Here is a 21,859-nt window from a genome sequence, read left to right on the forward strand (position 1 = left end):
TTTGGAACAGTTTGAAAGTTTGTTATGAAATGATACAACCTCTTACCACACGATAGAGCAGTCTCACTCTTTGGTATTTACCCAAGCAAGTGGAACACTTACATCTACACACAAACCTGCACAAGGATGCTTGTAACAGATTTTATTCATCATTGCCAAACATGGAAGCAGCCATGATGTCCTTCTGTAGGAGGATGGATAAACTGTGGTATGTTCAGACAATGGAATGTTGTTTATCGCCAAAAAGAAATTAGCTATGAAGCCATAAAAAGACCTGGAAGAACATAAAATGCATATTGTTAAGTTAAGGAAGCCAATCTGAAAAAGCTACATACTGTATGGTACCATATATTTGACATTCTGGAAAAGGCAAAACTATTGCCATGGTAAAATAATCAGTTGTTGCCAAGGGCTGGGAGGGCTGAAGGATGAATCTCTGGGTGGAGCACAGACGATGAGGGCCATGAAAATAATCTGCATGACACTATAATGATGGATACCTGCCATTATACACTTATCCAAATCCACAGAATGTACAACACCAAGAGTGAGCCTAATGTGAACTATGCACATTGGATGATTATGATGTGTCGATGTGGATGCACTGATCATAAGAAACGTACCACTGTAGTGGGGCATATTGACAGTGGGAGTGGTTGTGTATGTGTGGGGATAGAGACTATGTGGAAGGCTCTGTACTTTCCATGCATGTTTGCTGTGAACCTCCAACTGCTCTAGAAAAGAAAGTCTATTTAAAAAACAGAATATACATCTCATATGAATAGTTTGAAAAGACATGAATTTTGGAGGCAGTGCGTTTGTGGAATTCTCTGGGCATTGATAACTAAAAGTCAAGCGCTACATGATGAGAGCCACCAGGGGACAAAGAAAAGAGATTGGAACCAGAATTTTCAATCCGCGGCAGAACGCTTCAGAGCCATAACTCTGAATACCTAAGCCAGTGTTTTTCAAACTTCAGTGGTGCCTCATTAATAGTGCAATTCAGTGGGTTTTAACTAGCATTTAAAGAAATGGAATGGCATAGAATAGAATAAAAAATAGTGCGAATTGCACATAAAAGAGAGATATTGATTTGTGACACTTTGGTTTCTGCTTTATATGTGTATAGCATGAGCACTGGGTCATGATGTAAAAAGGTGTTTTATAAAATAGGTCATGATCGAAATAAATTTCAAAGCTGCTGCCCTGTGCTGTGCTGCCCAACTGCTCTGGCTTTAATGGATCACACTCTCTAGTGGGTAATTCAGAGAATAAATGAGTGAAAAGATAAACAACATTATTTTAGCTACTGAAGCATGTTCTGATGAACCAAACAGGGTAACAACATCCACTGCTTCATTTTGTGTGTGTGTGTGTGTGTGTGTGTGTGTATTCAAGGTAGGATTGTTCAATCTATACTAATTACCAGGTCTAAGGAACACTTAAGAAGGAACGTCCAGTAGACAGAAGATACCCAGATCCAAATTCAGGATTTAGGGCTGAAGCTGAGATAAAGATATAGCTAACAATGAGGAGTGAACTCGTTTCAGGAGAATAGGTAAAGGGAGAAAAAAGGAAAGGATCCTACCTTATAACTTCATTTCAGAGATGGGGAATGCATGTGGTTGGAATGCTTCTAAAAATGGTGTTCAATCAATCAAATAAGTCAAATATTTACCCAGTGATATTTTTAGCATATTATTTGCTTAGAAAAATGCTTCTTACCTAAGAAAAAGGGACAATTCTTACTCTGGCTGTGTTATAATTTTAAGAGATATCATGAAATATCTCTTTATGTAATAGTCCTTTTACATGAAGTTTTCTTTATAAAGATGGAATTACGAAAAGATAAAAATCTCAGTAAAAATAGAGTCATTTGTGACTCTAATCAGATGTGACTCTTAAGACTCTGAACATTATGTATCCAACAATGTTTATGGTTAATAAACAAACTACATATCTTGCTTATAAATAAGTACATAGATAGACACACAACAATGAGGTGAATATTGGCTCTAAAAAGATAACGAATGATCCTAGTTATGATATACATTCAGTGCTTTAAAAAACAGTAGACATATTTCCATTTTACTAAATTTGATTTTCAAGAGGTGCATTATTAAAGGCCATGTTTTCTATTTGGTAGCCTAAAATTCCTCTAAATAGTTGGTTACTGTTAACGTGGCAAACACCTGTTTTCAGAAGTAACTATTATTCCTGTAAGAAGCATGTATACTCTCAGACATGTTCCCATATTTTTTTAAAATGTTATATTTACTTAAAAATTTTCCCTTAGGGAGCAAAAAATAAAGTATACAGATTATTATTTTTTTCATTCCTCGCTCGACTACGTCTAACAACATTAAATATGTGGGGTGAGTCCATGCTACAAAATAGCAATCTAGTTAATCTTTTGTGAAAATTGCCTGGCCTCTCCTATATTACAGGGGGATTCAGCTGTAGTACCCGCCTGTGCCGCCTTTAGTGCCTGCTTTAGCAACCCCAATCTTTGCTTTATCTTCTTCAACAAATGGCTCATGTTGCCTTGAACAGAAATTACGTTTCTTGTTCGAAAGAGCAGATTTTAACTTTTATTTCCTCTAAAAAGATCGCAGCACTATGAGAATAAAATCTTTTATTTTCACTCCCACTATATTCAGATCATTCTCATTTTAAAGCTAAGCATGATTTTTGCTATAGCATAAAGATGGCAAATAAATATGGAATTTGCCAAAGATTTTCGAATGCATTCTCTTTCTGAGGCCAAAATGGTAGGTGCCCTCACACTTTGCAAGCAAATAATGAAGCTGAGCTGAAACATTTCAATCCCTTTTAGAGTGTGGATTTGCCCTGCAGTTGTGGGGAGGTGGGTGTAGATTCACCTTGTGCTCCACCCCACCCTCCCTCCCGTGGTGTTCCCAATAGCTGGAAAACGTGTGAGGTAAGAGAAAAACAAGACCTAGTGCTCGCCGTGCGGGAGTGAAGATGAATTTTCACACACTGCCTTGGATTTTAGACATCTCCAGACTTTAAGTCACCCAGTACAAATGACTGTAAATTCTTTTGATTCCTATGGCCCTGAAAAGAATAAATTGCCAGCATTACCAAGATTTAAATTGGTCTGAATATTCCAAGTATTGAATGCAGTGTTTTTCTTTAGGATGAGTAGGGGAAGTGGGGGACGGGGGCGGGAATGGGTTATCGCGATGGCGGTAATTTCTTCAAATAATGAAGACATGGTCTTATTTTATGATATTAGAGTCCTCAGAGAAGATCCAATACTTAAGGAATGTCGTATTATTTGCAGGAGGGCACCTGAAAGGAAGCAGATTTGGATAGTTTTCCCAGTCCTACACGGCTGATTTATCTGGTGAAGGGATCCGGGCAGTGTCTTAAGAACTGCTCAAAGTTCCCAGATACCCAGCGCTGGGGGGTGTGGAGAAGGCGAGGATGGCGACAGACAATACCTAGGAAGCGGCGGTTTTCTTTAATTGCCCCCAGAATATCCGTAGAGGTAGCAGGGACTCAATAAAGAAACACAAAGGAGACGAACACTGCGCGATCGCCGGGGTCCGCGGCTGCTCTGTGGGGCCCAGCGCGCCCCCGGTCGCGGCTCCCCGGCCGCCAGCGCACCTTTCCACCTCCAGGGGAAATATTTAGACTGGAAACTCGAGTGCACCTTGTTTTTCTCTTTGGTTTATGAGTGACCCAGAAGGCTTCTAGCTCACAATCGCACGATTTCAGGACGAGGCTGCCGGAGAAGCGCTGGCGACCGAGGATGGGGGAAGGACAAAGAGGAAGAGGAGGTCTGGGAAGGAGAAAGGAGCGGCGGAGGGGCGGGGAGAGGAGGGGAGGAGGGGGTGGGGAGAGGAGGAGCGGGGAGCAGAGGGAGAAGGGAAGCCGGGCGCCGGGCCCCTCGCGGGGACGCCGGGCGGGGCGCGGGCGTGCCGGAGCCTGCGGGACCCAGATCCCGCTCCGGAGCCAGCCCTGGGAGTGGCCAGCTTGAACCCGAGGGCCCCGCAGACCGTTACTCCGGCCCCCGCCCGGGGCGGGGCTCGCGGGGGCGCGGCGCAACCCAACCCGCACAGCCGCGTCCCCAAACACCACCGAGGAGGGAAAACAGACGGAGAAAAAGGACAAAACAGAAAAATGCAAACGGGGGAGGGAGCTCACCGCCTCTCGAGCTTTAAATTGATTTCTTTGCCTTACAAAAAGGGAGAAAGGGAAAAGGAGAGCAGAACCCACGTGCCGGGAAGGTTGTTGTCTTCAAGCGCCACCTTCCGTCGGCCAGGGCCGCCGCGGGGCTACCGGGCGGGCTCGGGGCCGGGACGCCGGGGAGCGGCCGAGCCCCGCGGGTGACTAGCCGGGGAGCAGCTGCGCCCACCCCGGGGCAGGCCGGGCGCGGCGGACTCCGAGCCGGGCAGAGGCCGCAGTCTCAGGCTGGGCGCGTTCCCGAGTGTGTGCACACGGGGAGTGAGCGCGCGCCGTCCGCTGTCGCCGTCGGGCCTCCCGGGAACTGGGCACAAAGGCGCGCGGGGCCTCTCCCGGGACCCGGTCCTTGGTTCGCGCCGGCGCCTGGACCAGCCCGGTTCGCCCCTGGCCGCACGCTCCCCGTGGTGCCGCGCGCCGCTTCCGAGCATCCCGGGGAGAGGCGCATCTGTGCACACACGCGGATTTTTTAAAAATAACATATTTCGAGACATGCCTCCTCTCCCCCCCACCCCCATCTTTGCAAAAGCAGCCCGGAGGGCGGGGTGGAGGGGCGGGGCCTCCGAGTTAATAAAGGGAGATGGGCGGAGCCGGCCCCCAGCCATTGGCTAGCCGGGGGAGTGATGTCACCCATATGACACCGTGATAACTAGTTGAGAGAGAGACCTCAACTTTTTGCAGAAGGAGCGCGCGCGCCTGGGAGAGCTCGGGGTCCGGCTCTTGCGGTGGGAGCCACGAGCCGGAGAGAGGGGTCCCGGGCTGCCTCGACCGCCGTCGCCACCGCCTCTCCTGTCGCGACCGCAGCTCCCAGCGCGCCGGCGGCCGTCGCCGCCGAAGCCACCGCAGCCGCTGTGTGCAGCCTGGAAGGGGGGGCGGGGGGGAGGGGGGGAGCCGCGAAAGCGGGGTGCCGAGGACTTTGCAACTTGCCCAGGAAGGTGGAGGGGTGGGAGGGGGAGGGGGACCTCCGCACGAGACCCAGTGGCCCGGGTTGGAGCGTCCAGCCCCGCAGCGGATCATGGTGCAGCAGGCGGAGAGCTTGGAAGCGGAGAGCAACCTGCCCCGGGAGGCGCTGGACACGGAGGAGGGCGAATTCATGGCTTGCAGCCCGGTGGCCCTGGACGAGAGCGACCCAGACTGGTGCAAGACGGCGTCGGGCCACATCAAGCGGCCGATGAACGCTTTCATGGTGTGGTCCAAGATCGAACGCAGGAAGATCATGGAGCAGTCTCCAGACATGCACAACGCCGAGATCTCCAAGAGGCTGGGCAAGCGCTGGAAAATGCTGAAGGACAGCGAGAAGATCCCGTTCATCCGGGAGGCGGAGCGGCTGCGACTCAAGCACATGGCCGACTACCCCGACTACAAGTACCGGCCCCGGAAAAAGCCCAAAATGGACCCCTCGGCCAAGCCCAGCGCCAGCCAGAGCCCGGAGAAGAGCTCGGCCGGCGGCGGCGGCGGGAGCGCGAGCGGCGGCGCGGGCGGTGCCAAGACCTCCAAGGGCTCTAGCAAGAAATGCGGCAAGCTCAAGGCCCCCGCGGCCGCCGGCGCCAAGGCCGGCGCGGGCAAGGCGGCCCAGGCCGGGGACTACGGGGGCGCGGGCGACGACTACGTGCTGGGCAGCCTGCGCGTGAGCGGCGCGGGCGGCGGCGGCGCGGGCAAGACGGTCAAGTGCGTGTTTCTGGATGAGGACGACGACGACGACGACGACGACGACGAGCTGCAGCTGCAGATCAAGCAGGAGCCGGACGAGGAGGACGAGGAGCCGCCGCACCAGCAGCTCCTGCAGCCGCCGGGGCAGCAGCCGTCGCAGCTGCTGAGACGCTACAACGTCGCCAAAGTGCCCGCCAGCCCCACGCTGAGCAGCTCCGCGGAGTCCCCCGAGGGCGCAAGCCTCTACGACGAGGTGCGGGCCGGCGCGACCTCGGGCGCCGGGGGCGGCAGCCGCCTCTACTACAGCTTCAAGAACATCACCAAGCAGCACCCGCCGCCGCTCGCGCAGCCCGCGCTGTCGCCCGGGTCCTCGCGCTCCGTGTCCACCTCCTCGTCCAGCAGCAGCGGCAGCAGCAGCGGCAGCAGCGGCGAGGACGCCGACGACCTGATGTTCGACCTGAGCTTGAATTTCTCCCAAAGCGCGCACAGCGCCAGCGAGCAGCAGCTGGGGGGCGGCGCGGCGGCCGGGAACCTGTCCCTGTCGCTGGTGGATAAGGATTTGGATTCGTTCAGCGAGGGCAGTCTAGGCTCCCACTTCGAGTTCCCCGACTACTGCACGCCGGAGCTGAGCGAGATGATCGCGGGGGACTGGCTGGAGGCGAACTTCTCCGACCTGGTGTTCACGTATTGAAAGGGGCGCCCGCTGCTCGCTCTTTCTCTCGGAGGGTGCAGAGCTGGGTTCCTTGGGAGGAAGTTGTAGTGGTGATGATGATGATGATGATAATGATGATGATGATGGTGGTGTTGATGGTGGCGGTGGTAGGGTGGAGGGGAGAGAAGAAGATGCTGATGATATTGATAAGATGTCGTGACGCAAAGAAATTGGAAAACATGATGAAAATTTTGGTGGAGTTAAAGTGAAATGAGTAGTTTTTAAACATTTTTCCTGTCCTTTATTTGTCCCCCCTCCCTTCCTTTATCGTGTCTCAAGGTAGTTGCATACCTAGTCTGGAGTTGTGATTTTTTTCCCAAAAAATGTGTTTTTGTAATTACTATTTCTTTTTCCTGAAATTCGTGATTACAACAAAGGCAGAGGGGGCGGGGCGGGGGAGGGGAGGTAGGACCCGCTCCGGAAGGCGCTGTTTGAAGCTTGTCGGTCTTTGAAGTCTGGAAGACGTCTGCAGAGGACCCTTTTGGCAGCACAACTGTTACTCTAGGGAGTTGGTGGAGATTTTTTTTTTTTTCTTAAGAGAACTTAAGGAACTGGTGATTTTTTTTAACAAAAAAAAAAAAGGGACCATTGCAACTTTCGTTAATTTAATTTTTTTTTTTTTTTTTTTTTTTTTTTTTTTTTTTTTTTTTTTTGGAGGGAGAAAACTGATGTCTTCTATGCATCCGATTCTTAACAAAACTGCAGGGAGCTTGAAAAAATGCAGACTGTACAAACGCTTACAAAAAAAAAAAAAACTGTGAACTGACTTAAGATCAGAGTTTACTTTTCAGATCAAATTGTTTATGGTTTTACAAATGTGATTTCTACTTGCCAACTTTTTTTTTGTAACTTGTTCCCTTATACCTCCTTGATTGAATACCAGACAGCCTAGACCTCAGTACAAAAGGTATTGAAACATTTTTGATACATAACAGACCTCAGTCTTTTTTAAAAATTAATATATTTTCAGGCGTATTTTTGTACAGTGAAAAGGGAACATTCTTGCTGTGTTTTTTCAGTAAGACTTTCAGGCACTTCTTCCCTTTTGATTTCTTTTTTTTTTCCTCTGTTTTTTAGCATGCAAGTATGTTGGTACGTTATGTCCTGGTTTAAAAAGGATTAAAATTTTAAAATAATCCTTGCATCTAAAGGCCTTGTGGTTTAAAAAAAAAAAGCAAACTTTTTTTTTGTACAGCTATAGTAGAGATTTGTTCAATATTTGTAGGTAAAGATTTATTGAAAATGGTGATATAGACCTCAGAGCTGTTATCTTAGTTTAAAGATTGTATATGTACTGTACTATAGTAGGACTTTATGTATCTCATACGCTGTGATGTGGATGGGGCCCCAGATGGAAGGTTTGAAACTGGATTCTCGATTTTTAGCAAAAAAGAAAAAAAAGGCACATAGTTTAAAAAGTTTCTCATTTTGTGCAATATAATCTAAATAAAGTACAGACCATCTGCATATTTTGTAGCAAATGGTGGCAAAGCAGACTCAATGCACTGTCGACATCATTGCCTGTTTTTTTTTTTTTTTTTTTTTTTTTTTTGTGCTGGAAGTCTGTATCTTGACAATTTTAATAAATCAGCTGGAACTGATAGAAACTCGCATCGCCAATAGTCTCTATGGAAGTCAAACTGGAGGTCCCGTTGTCGCAGAGCATTCGGTGGTGAGGCTGTTGTGTGCGCGGATGGGGGGAGGTGGCAGGAGAGAATTCTACATTTAGGGGGTTAGGCTGAAAAGTGTTCAATTGGCAGGCTGATTTCTTTTACCTCTTCCGCTGGTTGTGAAAGACAGGGGAAGGGTATTCTTTCTCTCTGCCCTCCCTTTCCATCTCCAGCTCCCCATTTCCTTTCTCACCTCCTCCACTCCCTGCCTCTTCTCCCCACCCACCCTGGCGGGCGGGCAGCGCGGAGGCTCGGAGCTGGCCGGGGAGGGGCGGATGGAGGGGCCTGGATTGCCAGCTCGCTTGGTCGGGGTCCTGTTAGCTGGGGCTTGTGTGTTCTCTGCGGCGGGCCGCGTCCCCGCTGAACCTCGCGGTGACAGCCGCCCTGGGCAGCGAGCGCTCGGGGCACTTCTATCCCCGCCTCTCAAAGGGTGGGGACAGCCGTTTCCAGATTTGAATTTTTTCTGTTCTTTATTTTTAACGCTGCATCTTCGCGTGTGCTCAGAGCTGGTTGTTGGCGGAGAACGCGGCGCAGTTTTTGACCTCTAGCGGTGAAGGGGGAAGGGGAAGAGAAGTGGTCGGTGTCTGTTTCCTTCTGTCCCCCGGGGCCGTGGAGCTGTCGGAGGGAAGGAGGACGGTGCGGGGAGGCACGGAGCGCGGGGCGCGGCGGGACCCAGGCTGGAAGCGGGAGGGAGGTGGGAGTGGGGGGAGGACGCGGCAGGCTGGCCGAGGGCACCCCGAGGAACATGGCATGGCCTCTGTGAGATCCGAGTCGCGGCCTCCGGGATGCTGGAGAGGGCCGAACCACTGGTGAGGGCGCGGGGAGCAGGGGGTGGCAGGGCGCCTGGGCGGTCGCCCGGGACGCAAAAGGCAGAGCCCTGCCGCTCCGCGTCCCGGTGCCTGGCTCTTCTTGCCTCGCCACCGCGTGCTCCTGGGCGCGCCCCGCCGCGGGCCCTGGAGGCGCATGGAGACTCCAGCGCTGGCGTCCCGGGCCCGCGGGCCGGGGAGGGAAGCCTCGGGGCTGCAGTGTGAGAGGAAGAAAGCAAACCCGGGAAGCAGGCGGCCGCCCCACCTGCGCACCCCGGGCCCTCACCACGCCCTCCCCGCGCGCCGGCTCAGGGGCTGCCCCAGAATCAGCTCCCCGGGGGCCGCCGCAACAAAGGTGGATCCCCATCTTGATTGTTCTCCAGGAGCCTCTTGGGGACTCGGGCGGCGGCGCGGGCGCGACCCATCCCGCTGGCTCTCCCTGCTCGCTGAGCACCTTTTGCCTGTCCACACCCCCTCGCTCCCCACCATTTTTCCTGACCGGCCTGTGTCCCCAAGCCCTCGCGGCAGGCCAGGGCAGGCGATCGCGGCCGGGCACGCGCGCCCCGGGCTCCCGCCCCCCTTCTGAGCCTCCGCCGCCTCTTTCCGCTGGGGCTAGGAGGAGGGAGGCTGGGAGGCTGCTCCGGGCCCAGCGTGCCAGCCCCGGAGTTCAGCCTCTTGAGCTGCGGCGCCTGCAGCGGGGGAGGATTGCAGTGGCTACTTGAAACTCGCTGCAAAATCACCACGACTCTTTCACCTACTGAAATGATTGACCGAGGTTTGGCCTTCCATTTTTACTGAGATTTGGCGAGACCGAATGGAAGCGTCCGCACAGTAACTGCAGCTGCTAGGCCAAAGGGGCCCCAGCGCCCTTCCCTCCTCCCCTCCCGCTTGCTTTTGCCTTACTAGATCTTACCACCACCTCACCCCCGGCCCCCCGACTGCGAACTCGGGCCTCTCACCCGCCCCCCAGCCTCCCGCTCTGGGCGAGCCTCCTCCCCAGCCCCCACCCTTGGGATGCGAAGCCAGCAAGCTTTTGCTGCAGATGGACAGATTTATTTTCTGTGGCTTTTTCCTTTCGATAAACCATCAGATTTCAGTAGTACACTTGGGAAAAGAAGGGGCTGATGGCGTTAACCAGGTTCTCAATATAGAACTGGATTTCTGGAGTTGTTTACCTTACCCCTCACCCCCTCAACATGTAGACTAACGCAGCCTTTGGTGGTACATTTATTTTAGCCACGAATAATTAAACCAGCGGTTTACAATTGACACTTGCTCCGTGCTGGTGATTTTACGTGGCAGCCCTCTGCTGCAGCTCCGAAACTTGTTGACAACGTAAACCCATTGATAGGTTGATCTATGTATTTTGAAAACCTGAAAACTTGGCATGTATTTTATGTTTTAATCATAGATGAATCTTGGACATTTTCTGTGGTGAAGTAGAAACTTTAAGTAAATTAGTAAAGTAATAATTTGGTCTCAGAATGGGAAGAGATAGTCAAGATTTTTTTTTTAAAGCCATGTGGCCTAACTTGATAGAAAAATAAAAGTAATTGGTTGGCAACCTAAATTTAAAACCTGTTAGAACTCAGGACAGGCGCTTCAATGCGCTTTTTAACAATATTTAAGGCTGTTTTGATGAGTGCATTGTGAGAATCATCTTAATAAATTCTTTTTTGAATGTCTAAAACATAATATAATATACAAGGTATTCTTGCCACTGGATAGTCTTCAATAAAAGTTTAATTGATTATTTTTTTTGTTGGTCTCTTAAGTAAGTCTTATTTTTAACTAAGTATTGACAGAATATCTTAAAATGGTAACCTGGGGGTGGGGGGTGGGCGCTGTGTGCACGGCAGCCTAGCCAGTGGGGATCCTGCTGTTTATTATAAGTAGTTCACAGACTCTGATGGCATTTTGGTAAGCTTTCCATCTTTAAGAAATTGAACCAGCATTCTCTTATTAATTCTTTAAACTGTGGAAGTAATTTCCAGTTCTTACACTCTGATATGCATCCCTTTTATTTAAAAAAAAAATGCTAATAAAAGGCAGTGTACTTAAACTGTGCTTTGCAAATATTATGTATGTTATGAATGACTACAGACACTGGGCAAATTATTTGTAGAATGATTATCCTTCAGCTAGAGAAAGAAATCATTACAACTCTTTTGGGCAGAGATGTTTCTTTTTAATGTTAATCAAGGGGAAGTGATTTAAATATGCATAAATGTAGCAGTCAGGGTGATTTAGTTGTTTTTTTCGTGAAAGAAAAGACTTAAAAGACAACACTTATTTTTCTCTTCTCTGGGAGTTGAAATCATAATCATCTGATACTAGTACAGTACAAGAAATTTATATTTGTTTTTTACTTCAGAATTTAAGTGACTTTTGCCCAAGGAATTTGAGAAATAAGGCAAATAAGTTGCTCTATTTTAAAGTAGTCATTCAATATAAATATATTATATCAATCTTAACTTTCTTATTCTCTGATATGATTAATAATATGTATATTCTTACTTTTCTTCTAATGGGCATATGTATCCTTGTGGACACTTTGAGAGAGATTTTCTTGGACTCTCCCATTTATAGAATCTTTATACTCTTTTACTGTGTGGTTCCCTGCTTTTAACAGATTTCTGAGGCAAATATATTTGTGCTTTTTTCTTATGTAGGAAGACCAGCGAAAATAGTTTACTGAGTTGTCAATTTTATCAGTAGATAAGAAACTTTCTTTATTACAGTTTCAGGGAAGATTTTTTCAGGATATTTCTCAGTTATTCTAAGGGCCAAATTTTATAAAATTTCCATTAGGAATGTCAGTTTCAAATACCCTTTGTATAGCCTAAGCCTGTGAGGATAACGAGAATGAGCCTTATCTATCCTAACACAGGAATTTACAAGTTCCCAAAGTTACCGTCTCCATGTAACTCTTGACATACTTTTCTGAGATTTGGCTTATTTTTATTATTGGTTCTTTCTCACTGTTCATTCTATTTGATTTATTCTACAACATCCCCTTTTATTTGATGATCTGGAAAATTCTGCTCTTTGATAACAACTCAGGATTTTTTTTGTTCAGTTTTGTTTTTTGCCCCTTCCTGTGGAGCCTACGTTTTCAACCACAATAAAGATGAAACGAAATTCATGAAACTGAGCTCTCTTCCATTTTACTTACTGCTGGCTTTTTTTTCCCCTTGATTCCTACCATATCTTCATTTTTTTCATTGTATTTATTTAACACTACCTATATCCATTAGCTGCCTAATTAGTTGTATCTGTTCCATGTGGATGCAGTGAGTTTATAAGAGAATTTCACAAACAAGTAGTTTTTTAGTGAACTTAAAATAAACAGAATTTTAAAGGAGACCTATTTTTATACTCAATAAAAGCACAAAAGTGCAGAAAGTATAAAATGGCTTACAAAGGGAGACACAAGTTCATAATGTTCCGTGTATAAAAGTAATAACTCTATTGGGTAGAGATATTCGTACAAGATCTAGCACCTCTGCCAGTGCACAGATAGGACTGTTTTAAATGATTTGGGAACTTCTAGTTGCCTGCAGTTGCAAACAGAGAACTTCTCTACAGAGAAACAAACCACTAAAAGCAATATGATCGAGTTGAGATGTGGTTTCCAACGAGCAATTGGTGAATTTAAGCAACCTGGATGTGCATACGTGGAGGCTCCCGTCTCACTGTTTGATCAAACTTCTTTTATGTAGTCACGCAGACTCGATTTTCTCTGCTGTGAAAATGACTAAATAAAGCAATATGACAAAAACTTTAAAAAGTCATAAAAAATAGGATTTCCTCTAGGCTCCTCGAAGAGATTTCTTTAATACGATACTTGTCTTACTTTCTTAGACACATTACATTTCCCCTTCCAAAAAAAAAGCAGAACAACTGGAAGTAATTTATCACATAAAGAATTTTGATCAAATAGATATTGACAAAGGGCCCTCTGTCACATTTTTCTTCATCCAGCTTTTGTTCAAAAACAGTATGCCTCCTCCCTTGAATCACATGGGGAGAAACGTTATACGCCATTCTCATTCATTTCCCATTTTGTCTACTTTTACTCTTGTACATATGTTGTGGGTTTAAGAGTCTTTTGCATTTGTTCTGTGACACCTTTTTTTGAATTGACTGTTTTAAAACGGAGGCCTATTTTTTCCGGTTTGGGACTCCTAGTGGTTATGGCATCCCATAATGCTTCGTGACGGCCACCAGGACAGAACCACCTGATGTTTTAGAGCAGTTTTCAGCATGACACTGTTAACAAGTGTGTATTTTCCAAGGCCACATGAAACTTACTTTCTTAGCCACTCCAGGTTTGGGAGCAGAAAAGCTGAAAAACCCTTTTGTGTAGAAGTCTGAGTGGTTTGTGGGGGGGACCTTTTTTAGAGTTTGCATGCCAGCGCACGACCTATTGCTGTGAAACAGAGAGAGGGTAAAGCTACCTGAGGCAGTGCGCTGGAGGATGAAGTGTTTGATAGCACTAGGGGGGAAAGAAAATGCATGGCAAAGTTTCGTCTTCTCGTAGACTATCTAGCATGCAGAGTGTAGTGTGTTGAAACGGTGTATGACATTGCTGTATCAAAGTTGTAAAATTAAGCATTATTTATTGAAAACTATGTATTTTTTTGTAAAAACCTGATCACATAGAGAATATCAGTGGCTTGTGCTTGTGCTTCAATCGAACCAGCTTCTTGACCCACCCCCCCTTGGTATGCAGTGTTAATGCTCAGGGTTGAAAATAGTACACTCCGATGTCTCTTTCGCAAGAGTTTTTCACAGAGGATTACATTTGTTCAAAAGACTCCAATAAAATTGTGTGATCAATCTTCACTTGTGGTTTTTATGTGACTTTTTTCTAGTTTTGCATTTGATAACTGCTGTTTAATTCTGAAAATCTTGTCTCAAACCAGATGTTAGGGACAGGCTTGAAGACTCCTGATGTCTCAGCACCCAAAGCGGCTGTCAGCCTCGGCAGGAGGAAACCCACGGAAAGGGAGTTTTCTGGGCAGGTTGGAGAGCTGCTGACAGTGGGAATGCGTATGGTGATCACATCTCGATATATTAAACTGGCCGATAGAGCCAATATACCACAGACAAAGTGTAGAGGGGTAGATTAACATGTTTTGTCAGAAACGTTTGAAGTAGAAAACGAAGGCAAAATATCAGGGGCAGCTGCTGCTATTGAATTCAATGCCAGCAAACTCCGTTCCTTGGTGTCCTTTTTTTCCTACAAACAATTTACAGTGTAAATGTATTTTGACATAGAAATCATTCTGTATTGAGATTCTTGATATAAAATGCTTTTATGAAAGCCTGTAAGTGATCCTTGGAATTATTATCAGATTTTTTAAAAGATGTGTTTACATGGTGAGTGTGTGTTGCATATTAAATTTGGTTTTGTAGAAATGTTTGTGTTGTATTCTAAAAAAAAGCTCAAAGTGCGCAATTAACCCAACCACTCTTAGGTTCTTGGTTATGTCAATTTCCACTACAAACCAAAGAACAAATATCAGACCTGTCTATGGCAACTTTTTCTAATAGTTGTATCATTTATTCAATGTTTTGACCTCATTTCAGAATATTTTTGAATGTCTTTCATCTTGGTAGGATTTTCTTTTTATACCTTTTGAAGGAAACAAAACACAGACCCTGTAGAATTTTTATCTAGCAAAGAAGGTCCTTGCAGTGAACACTAATAGATCCTCAATATGTGTCAAATTCCCCCATTGGGACTCCTTGTACTATTTGCTATACAATTTACCTTTCAGTGATGTGGTGTTTTTCTTAAAGAGATTTTTTTTCTAAAATGTAATAAATTTATTGACACCTTTGGTTAAAATGTCACTGTTATAATTTTTAAGAAAACAAAATGTTGAAACATTGATCTTCTCCCGGTAAATCTAGGAGTGAGGGGAAGAGTTGATGGGATCTTTCCTTCAGTGATAGCTCATCTATAAATGTCCTAAATATAGTCTCCTCTCATACAATGTCATGATCCAAATACGGATAGTAATAGCCTCGTCAGAGAATATGTCGGTTCTCCACAAAAGTCATTTCTTTCATAAAACGAATAGCTTGGTGAACTTGACAAAATTGAATCCTGATTATCACATTGGTCAGAGCACATCCTATTTCATTAAAAATGCCATTCTTTCAGTGTTTTGAGAACATGGAGAGTGGAAGGAGGTCCTAGCCGAGCAGCTCTTCGTGCCACTTTATATTCAGTCTTTTGATAGCACTGAACGGCAGAGCTACACATTCTGTGACCTATGATCGAACAGACAACTGGATCTAACCATCAAAGGCAGTACATGAGGAAAAGTTAGGAGAGAGAAGATTTTTGACCCTTTAAAGATTTCTTTCTGTTAAATCATCACCAAGGTGTATTTAGCTTGTGTTTAAATACCACAGGTGCCAATCATTTCTGCCATCCTTATTCTGTTCTGAAGGATTTTGCAAACTCACATTTCCAGCTGGACTAAATGACCATGTTCCGCTCAGCGCCCCTTGGCTACTAACCAAAGAGCAGCTCATGGACCATAGGCTTGCTCAGAACCGGGACTCACTCAGTCGGTCCTAAGATTTGAACTGCACTAATAACCAGGCTTCTCAGTCCCAGATTTGCAGTTAAGAAACACACACATAGGCCTAGTTCTTGGTGAGAGTGGAGTTGGGAGGCCAAGAGGAACTCTGAAGCCTGAGGTAGCCACCACAAGCTGAAACGAGGAGGTTGGAAACAGGAGGAAAACCTAGAAAGCAGAGAAATCATAAGGGAGAACCACAGGAGCCCTGAGAGGAGGAATCTGGGGTATCTGGGAGAGGCGGGCTTTGGCAGCCCTCTGCCCCAGCTCTGTGGGATTTCCTGCAGCAAATCTGTGGCCAGGCTGCTGGCAGACTGGGAGGTATTTGGCTATTCCTTGTTACTAACAAAAACATAATTTTTTGTTTGGATGGCAACAAAGCCAGACAAAAAATTACATTCCCTTTGCTCCCTTGCAGAGAGAGATGACCATGTGACATAGTTCCAGTCAATGAGGCTTTAGTGAAAGTTTTTCACTGAGCCCCTCCAGAAAATCCCCTCCACAGGTAGGCATACGTAGTGGATATGCACCGTTCTGTATTTGTTTCTTCCTTCCATCTGGGGTGTAGGTGTAATGGCTTGAGTTGCAGGTGTGATCTTGTGATCAGGAAAGAGGAAAAGGCAATTTCAGATTCCTCGAGCAGCCATGACAAACTTGAGCCACTGAATCACTGCCAACTGCGGCACTGTGTTTGAGTAAGCTACAGTTACTTGGATTTAAATGTAGCCAAACCAAAACTCTAAAAAGCTTCTATTTTCCTCGGATTATTTGAGTGGATTTGTGTTTCTCTTCCCCCACTGAGTAAAACTACAAAGAGTTTAAATAGCTGACGAGGGAGGAGGATGTTTTAAACATTGGAAAATGTTAATACATGGAGAGACTTTAGTAAAACTCATAAAAGTTGATGAAAATATTTTTAAAACAGGTAAAGAGAAAAAGAAAGAGATGTCAAGAATTTTTGCAATCACAAATAGGACACCAGATTTCCACTTACATTTCATGTTTATTTTCTATAAATATTTCCGTTAAGATTTGTTTGAGAATTGCCTATACAGTTGCAGGACTTCTCAGCTTGATGATGATACAAGATCACTCTTCGTCTTCACATGTCAAGCATTTCCTGATTCCATTGCCAGCATGTACCTCTTCTGGGTGCATAGTTTCTCATTAATCTAATCCTGCCAGATTAAATTAAGCTTCACTTGATTCGGTAGATGGCATCTTCAAAATGAAGGGGCCCTCAGATACTATTTACTCCCATTTTTTCCTAACAGGTAAAAATTTGGTTTTCCAACTCACAGAATATTGCAAGCAATAGACATTGAACACCAGGGAGGATGAGAGGGCAAGAGAGGGGTGAGGGGTGAGAAATTACTTATTGGGCACAATGTACAGTATTTGGATGATGGTTACAATAAAAGCCCAGTCTTTACAACTACACAATATTTCTATGTAACAAAACTGCACTGGTACCCCTTAAATTTGTACAAAATAAATAAGAAATGAAAGGCCAATATAAGCACGCTTTCTCAAAAAAAGAAAGAAGTATCACAAGTAATATATTTAGAGTGGTGAATTGAGAACCTGAAGAAACAGCCAGAAAAAAAAAGAAAAAGAACAAATGATTAGCAAGGCAGCTATAAAAAGCAAACAAAAAGCTAAAAAGTCTGGGATAATTTAGTTTAAAGATAAACAACTCTACTCAAATGATCCCTGAGTGCATCGCTGTGTCAGATAATGTTACAAAGATCAGTGTTTATAATACTGACACTAACTTCTCAGAAGATGCTTGCACCATGTTCATTATGGCTATTTACAGAGGCAGGGAAGTATGAAATCTTGCTTAAGTATTCTACTGGACATTTTAAATGGAACCAAGAAGTTTAGGAAGAATTGCTTTTGCAAAACCCTCTCACTTGAGAGTAGCCTCTAAATGAAAGTATTTTTGGTCCGAGAGTTAGCAGAAGATAACACAGGGAAGACGCCTATGCTTTGTGGGCACTAAAGAGGTGGAATAGAATACTCCAGTGAAGTCACCCCAGGTGACTGAGATCCTACAGTTCAGTCCGAGTCTGCACAATCCAGAAGATGGAACAGAAACAGATGAGATGGCTACAAAACTGGTGGGAAGGAGGAGTGCCCGCCCAGCCCCAAGAAGGGAGGCCGGGGTGGAGGATCCAGGGAGGCCGGGGTGGAGGATCCAGGGAGGCCGGGGTGGAGGATCCAGGGAGGCTGAGGTGGAGGATCCAGGGAGGCCGGGGTGGAGGATCCAGGGAGGTTGGGGTGGAGGAGCTAAGAAGCGGTGGAGGAGTTGGGTGGCTGGGGTGGAGGAGCTGGGAGGCCGGGTTGGAGGAGCTGGGAGGCTGGGATGGTGGAGCCGAGGAGGCCGGGATAGAGGATCCAAGGAGGCTGGGGTGGAGGAGCTGGGATGCAGAGGTGGAGGAGCTGGGGCGGCCGGGGTGGAGGAGCTGAGAAGGGGTGCAGGAGCTGGGATGCAGGGGTGGAGGAACTGGGGAGGCCAGGGTAGAAGAGTTGAGACCTAGGTAGAGGAACTAGGGAGGCTGGGGTGAAGGAATTGGGAGGCTGGGGTGCAGGAGCTGGGGGACAGAGGTAGAGGAGCAGGAAGGCAGGGGTGGAGGAGCAGGGGAGAAACGGGTGGAGGAACAGGGACAGCCAGGGTGGAGAAGTTGAGGAGAATGGGGTGGAGGAGCAGAGGAGGCAAGGGTGGAGGGGCCGGGGTGGAGGAGCTGGGGGATCCGGGTTGGAGGAGCTGGGGGGTCAGGGTGGATGAATAGGGAAGGTTGGAGTGGAGGACCTGGGGAGGCTGGGGTGGAGGAGCAAGGAGGCTGGAGTGGAGGAACTGGGGAGGCTGGGGTGGAAGAGCTGGGGGGACTTGGATGGAGGAGCAAGGGAGGCAGGGGTGGAGGAGCAGGGGAGGCTGTGGTGGAGGAGCAGGGTAGGCTGGGGTGGAGGAGCTGAGAAGGGGTGGAGTTGGGGAGGCTGGGGAGGAGAAGCTAGGAGGCCGGGGTGAAGGAGTTGAAGAGACCGGGGTGGAGGAACTGGGGAGGCCGGGGTGGAGGAATTGTGGAGACTAGGATGGAGGAGCAGGGGAAGAAGGGGTGGAGGAACAGGGGAGGCAGGGGTGGAGCTGGGGGAACCGGGATGGAGGAGCCGGGGAGACCAGGGTGGAAGAGTTGAGACCTAGGTGGAGGAGCTGGGGAGGCTGGGATTAAGGAGCTAGGAGGCTGGGGTGGAGGAGCTGGGAGTACCAGGGTGGAAGAACAAGGGAGGCAGGGGTGGAGAAGCTGGGAAGATTCAGGTGGAGAAGCTGAGAGGACCCGGGTGGAGGAGTGGGGGTGGCAGGGGTGGAGGAGCAGGGAGGCCGGGGTGGAGGAAAAGGGGAGGCCAGGGTGGAGAAATTCATGAGAATGGGGTGGAGGAGCAGGGGAGGCAGGGGTGGAGGAGCTGAGAAGCGGTGGAGTTGGGGAGGCTGCAGTGGAGGAGCTTGGAGGCCAGGGTGGAGGAGTTGAGGAGGCCGAGGTGGAGGAGTTCGGGAGGCTAGAGTGGAGGAGTTGGGGAGAAAGGGGTGGAGGAACAGGGGAGGCAGGGGTGGAGCTGGGGGGACCGGAGTAGAGGAGTTGGGAAGTCCAGTGTGGAGGACTTGAGGAGACCAGGGTGGAGGAGCAGGGCAGGCAGGGTTGGAGGAGTTGAGGGGACCGGGGTGGAGGAACTGGGGAGGCCAAGGTGGAGGAATTGAGAAGACCGGGGTGGAGGAGGTGGGGAGACCGGGATGGAGGAACTGGGGAGGCCGGGGTGGAGGAGCTAGGGAGGCTAGGGTAGAATAGAGGAGACTGGGGTGGAGGAGCTGGGGAGGCCGGGATGGAGGAACTGGGGAGGCCGGGGTGGAGGAGCTGGGGAGGCCAAGGCGGAGGAATTGAGAAGACCAGGGTGGAGGAGGTGGGGAGACCGGGATGGAGGAACTGGGGAGGCCGGGGTGGAGGAGCTAGGGAGGCTAGGGTAGAATAGAGGAGACTGGGGTGGAGGAGCTGGGGAGGCCGGGGTTGGGGAAGCTAGGGAGGCTAGGGAAGAATAGAGGAGACTGGGGTGGAGGAGCTGGGGAGGCCGGGGTGGAGGAGCTAGGGAGGCTAGGGTAGAATAGAGGAGACTGGGGTGGAGGAGCTGGGGAGGCCGGGGTGGAGGAGCTAGGGAGGCTAGGGTAGAATAGAGGAGACTGGGGTGGAGGAGCTGGGGAGGCCGGGGTGGAGGAGCTAGGGAGGCTAGGGTAGAATAGAGGAGACTGGGGTGGAGGAGCTGGGGAGGCCGGGGTGGAGGAGCTAGGGAGGCTAGGGTAGAATAGAGGAGACCGGGTGGAGGAGCTGGGGAGGCCGGGGTGGAGGAGCTAGGGAGGCTAGGGTAGAATAGAGGAGACCGGGGTGGAGGAGTTGGGGGGCTGGGGTAGAGAAACAGGGAGGCAGGGGAGGAGGAGCAGGGTCAGCCTTTCCTGGGGACGGCAGCTGGGGCAGCCACACCGGGTAGGGCACACTGGGTGGAGGTGGTGACGGGAGGATGAATTCAACGTGAGTAAAACATGGAATTTGGTTGCGTTTGGAGTAAGGGAAGAACTGGTGTCTATGAGTCTGATGGCGAGCTGGGCGGGTGTGACCTGGAAGGGTGGGCAGGTGGGGCAGGGCGCCCCGGAGGGAGCCGGGAGCCACTCGCTGGACACTGAACGTCCTGTCGGTGCCAGGGCATTGGTGGTCGCGGGAGGTCTTGGGTGCTCATGGGCGGTCAAGGGTGTTCTCCCGCGGCAAAGGCCTCTCGTGCCTGGAGGAGCCTGAGCTCTGAGGTCTGAATGACTTGGTTTCCGGAATTCCTTCCGCTGCTTTCGACCACGGGACTCTGCAGCCTTGCTAACCTGCCCCGTGCTTCGGTCTCCTCTAGGTCGCGGAGGGGGTGTGGACGGGAGGAAATCTAAGTCCGTGGAGACGTCGCCCTCTGGCTCTAACCTGTGAGAACGGGGTTCCCTCTGCCTAGTGGACGCTGCTCTCCAGGGCCTGGGACCCCGGCAGGTGCTTCAGATGAAGGAGCCGGGAGGAGCCGACTGGCTTTCCTTCCCGCCGGGATCCGCGAAAACGTGCGGTCGGGACTCCGAGCGGCGAACCCTCAAGGGGAAGAAAAGGCCCCGTGGGGAATGCGCACTGTGTCGGCGCTGGCACCAGTTCCGTTCTGGAAAAGAAACTGCAACGAAAAGAGATGGCAGCCGTGACCTCTGCTCTGTATTTCCTTCCTCTTCAGAGCAGAAAATGGGATTTAATAGTTTATTGAGGGGCGGGAGATCCCGGCAAGCGCAGAGTGTAGCCATCGTTTTCGGCTCTGACACACTCGAGCGATGTCATCCATAAGTGTAATAGAGACGAATTTGGACAAATCCAGTGGAAAGAATACTGCAACAGCTTCTCGCAATTACTTGGATAATTCGCAAGTGCTCTATTAACGTTGTATCAGGAATGGTGGGTCACTTTGGACTGTTCAGTAGATAAGATAGGCTAAGGGTTAAAGGGTGTTCAGCCTCCCACCCACCAAGAAACACACAGGCGAAACAGTGAGAGGAAGAGTTAGAAGTGATTTTAAATAGACTGTGATTGCTAAAGTCAGTCAATCATCTCCAAACTGTGGTCTGCTTCAATTATTAGTTAGAAATGGCTTGTGAAAGGCCTCATAGAAGACTGCCCATACCACGATGCATTGAGAAATTGTTTTCTAGTGCAATGGTCTTTAAAAGCAATTGCTACCATCCTCAGAAACTGTGCAGGATCATGTATAGGGATGAAGAAAAACACAAATTGGAGTGCTTAATTTGTACTTCTTTTCCAGCTTACAAAAAAATAAAGAGATTATACTTCGTTAACATTTAAAGACTAGATTAACAGTTGTACATGGTTATGATTTTTAAAATAATACATATATTAGGGATACCTGCGTAAAAGACTTAATGGACAGAATTACCAGATGAGACTAGATTCCAAGCCTCTGTTCCAGAATAGAGAACAGATTCTGTGCTATACTGGAAGGGACAGTGGATGAAGAATCCAAAGAATGCCTTTCAATTCTGGCGAGCTGCCAGGTCAGCTGTGCAGTATTAGGTAACTTGATTTACCTTTCTGGTCCTCTGTTTTCTCATGCATAAATTGGTGGCTAAACTAGATCATATTG

General features: G+C 48.3%; 1 protein-coding gene across 1 annotated transcript; it reads left to right on the forward strand.

Moving 5' to 3' along the window:
- Positions 1-4,842: 4,842 nt before the first annotated feature.
- Positions 4,843-13,685, forward strand: SOX11 (SRY-box transcription factor 11). Its single transcript, XM_007971584.3, has one exon. It carries the CDS (start codon positions 5,225-5,227, stop codon positions 6,548-6,550), a length of 1,326 nt encoding a protein of 441 aa, XP_007969775.1. The 5' UTR covers positions 4,843-5,224; the 3' UTR covers positions 6,551-13,685.
- Positions 13,686-21,859: the final 8,174 nt, after the last annotated feature.

This window comes from Chlorocebus sabaeus, chromosome 14 (genome assembly GCF_047675955.1).
Source record: "Chlorocebus sabaeus isolate Y175 chromosome 14, mChlSab1.0.hap1, whole genome shotgun sequence".
NCBI classification, from domain to species: domain Eukaryota; kingdom Metazoa; phylum Chordata; class Mammalia; order Primates; family Cercopithecidae; genus Chlorocebus; species Chlorocebus sabaeus.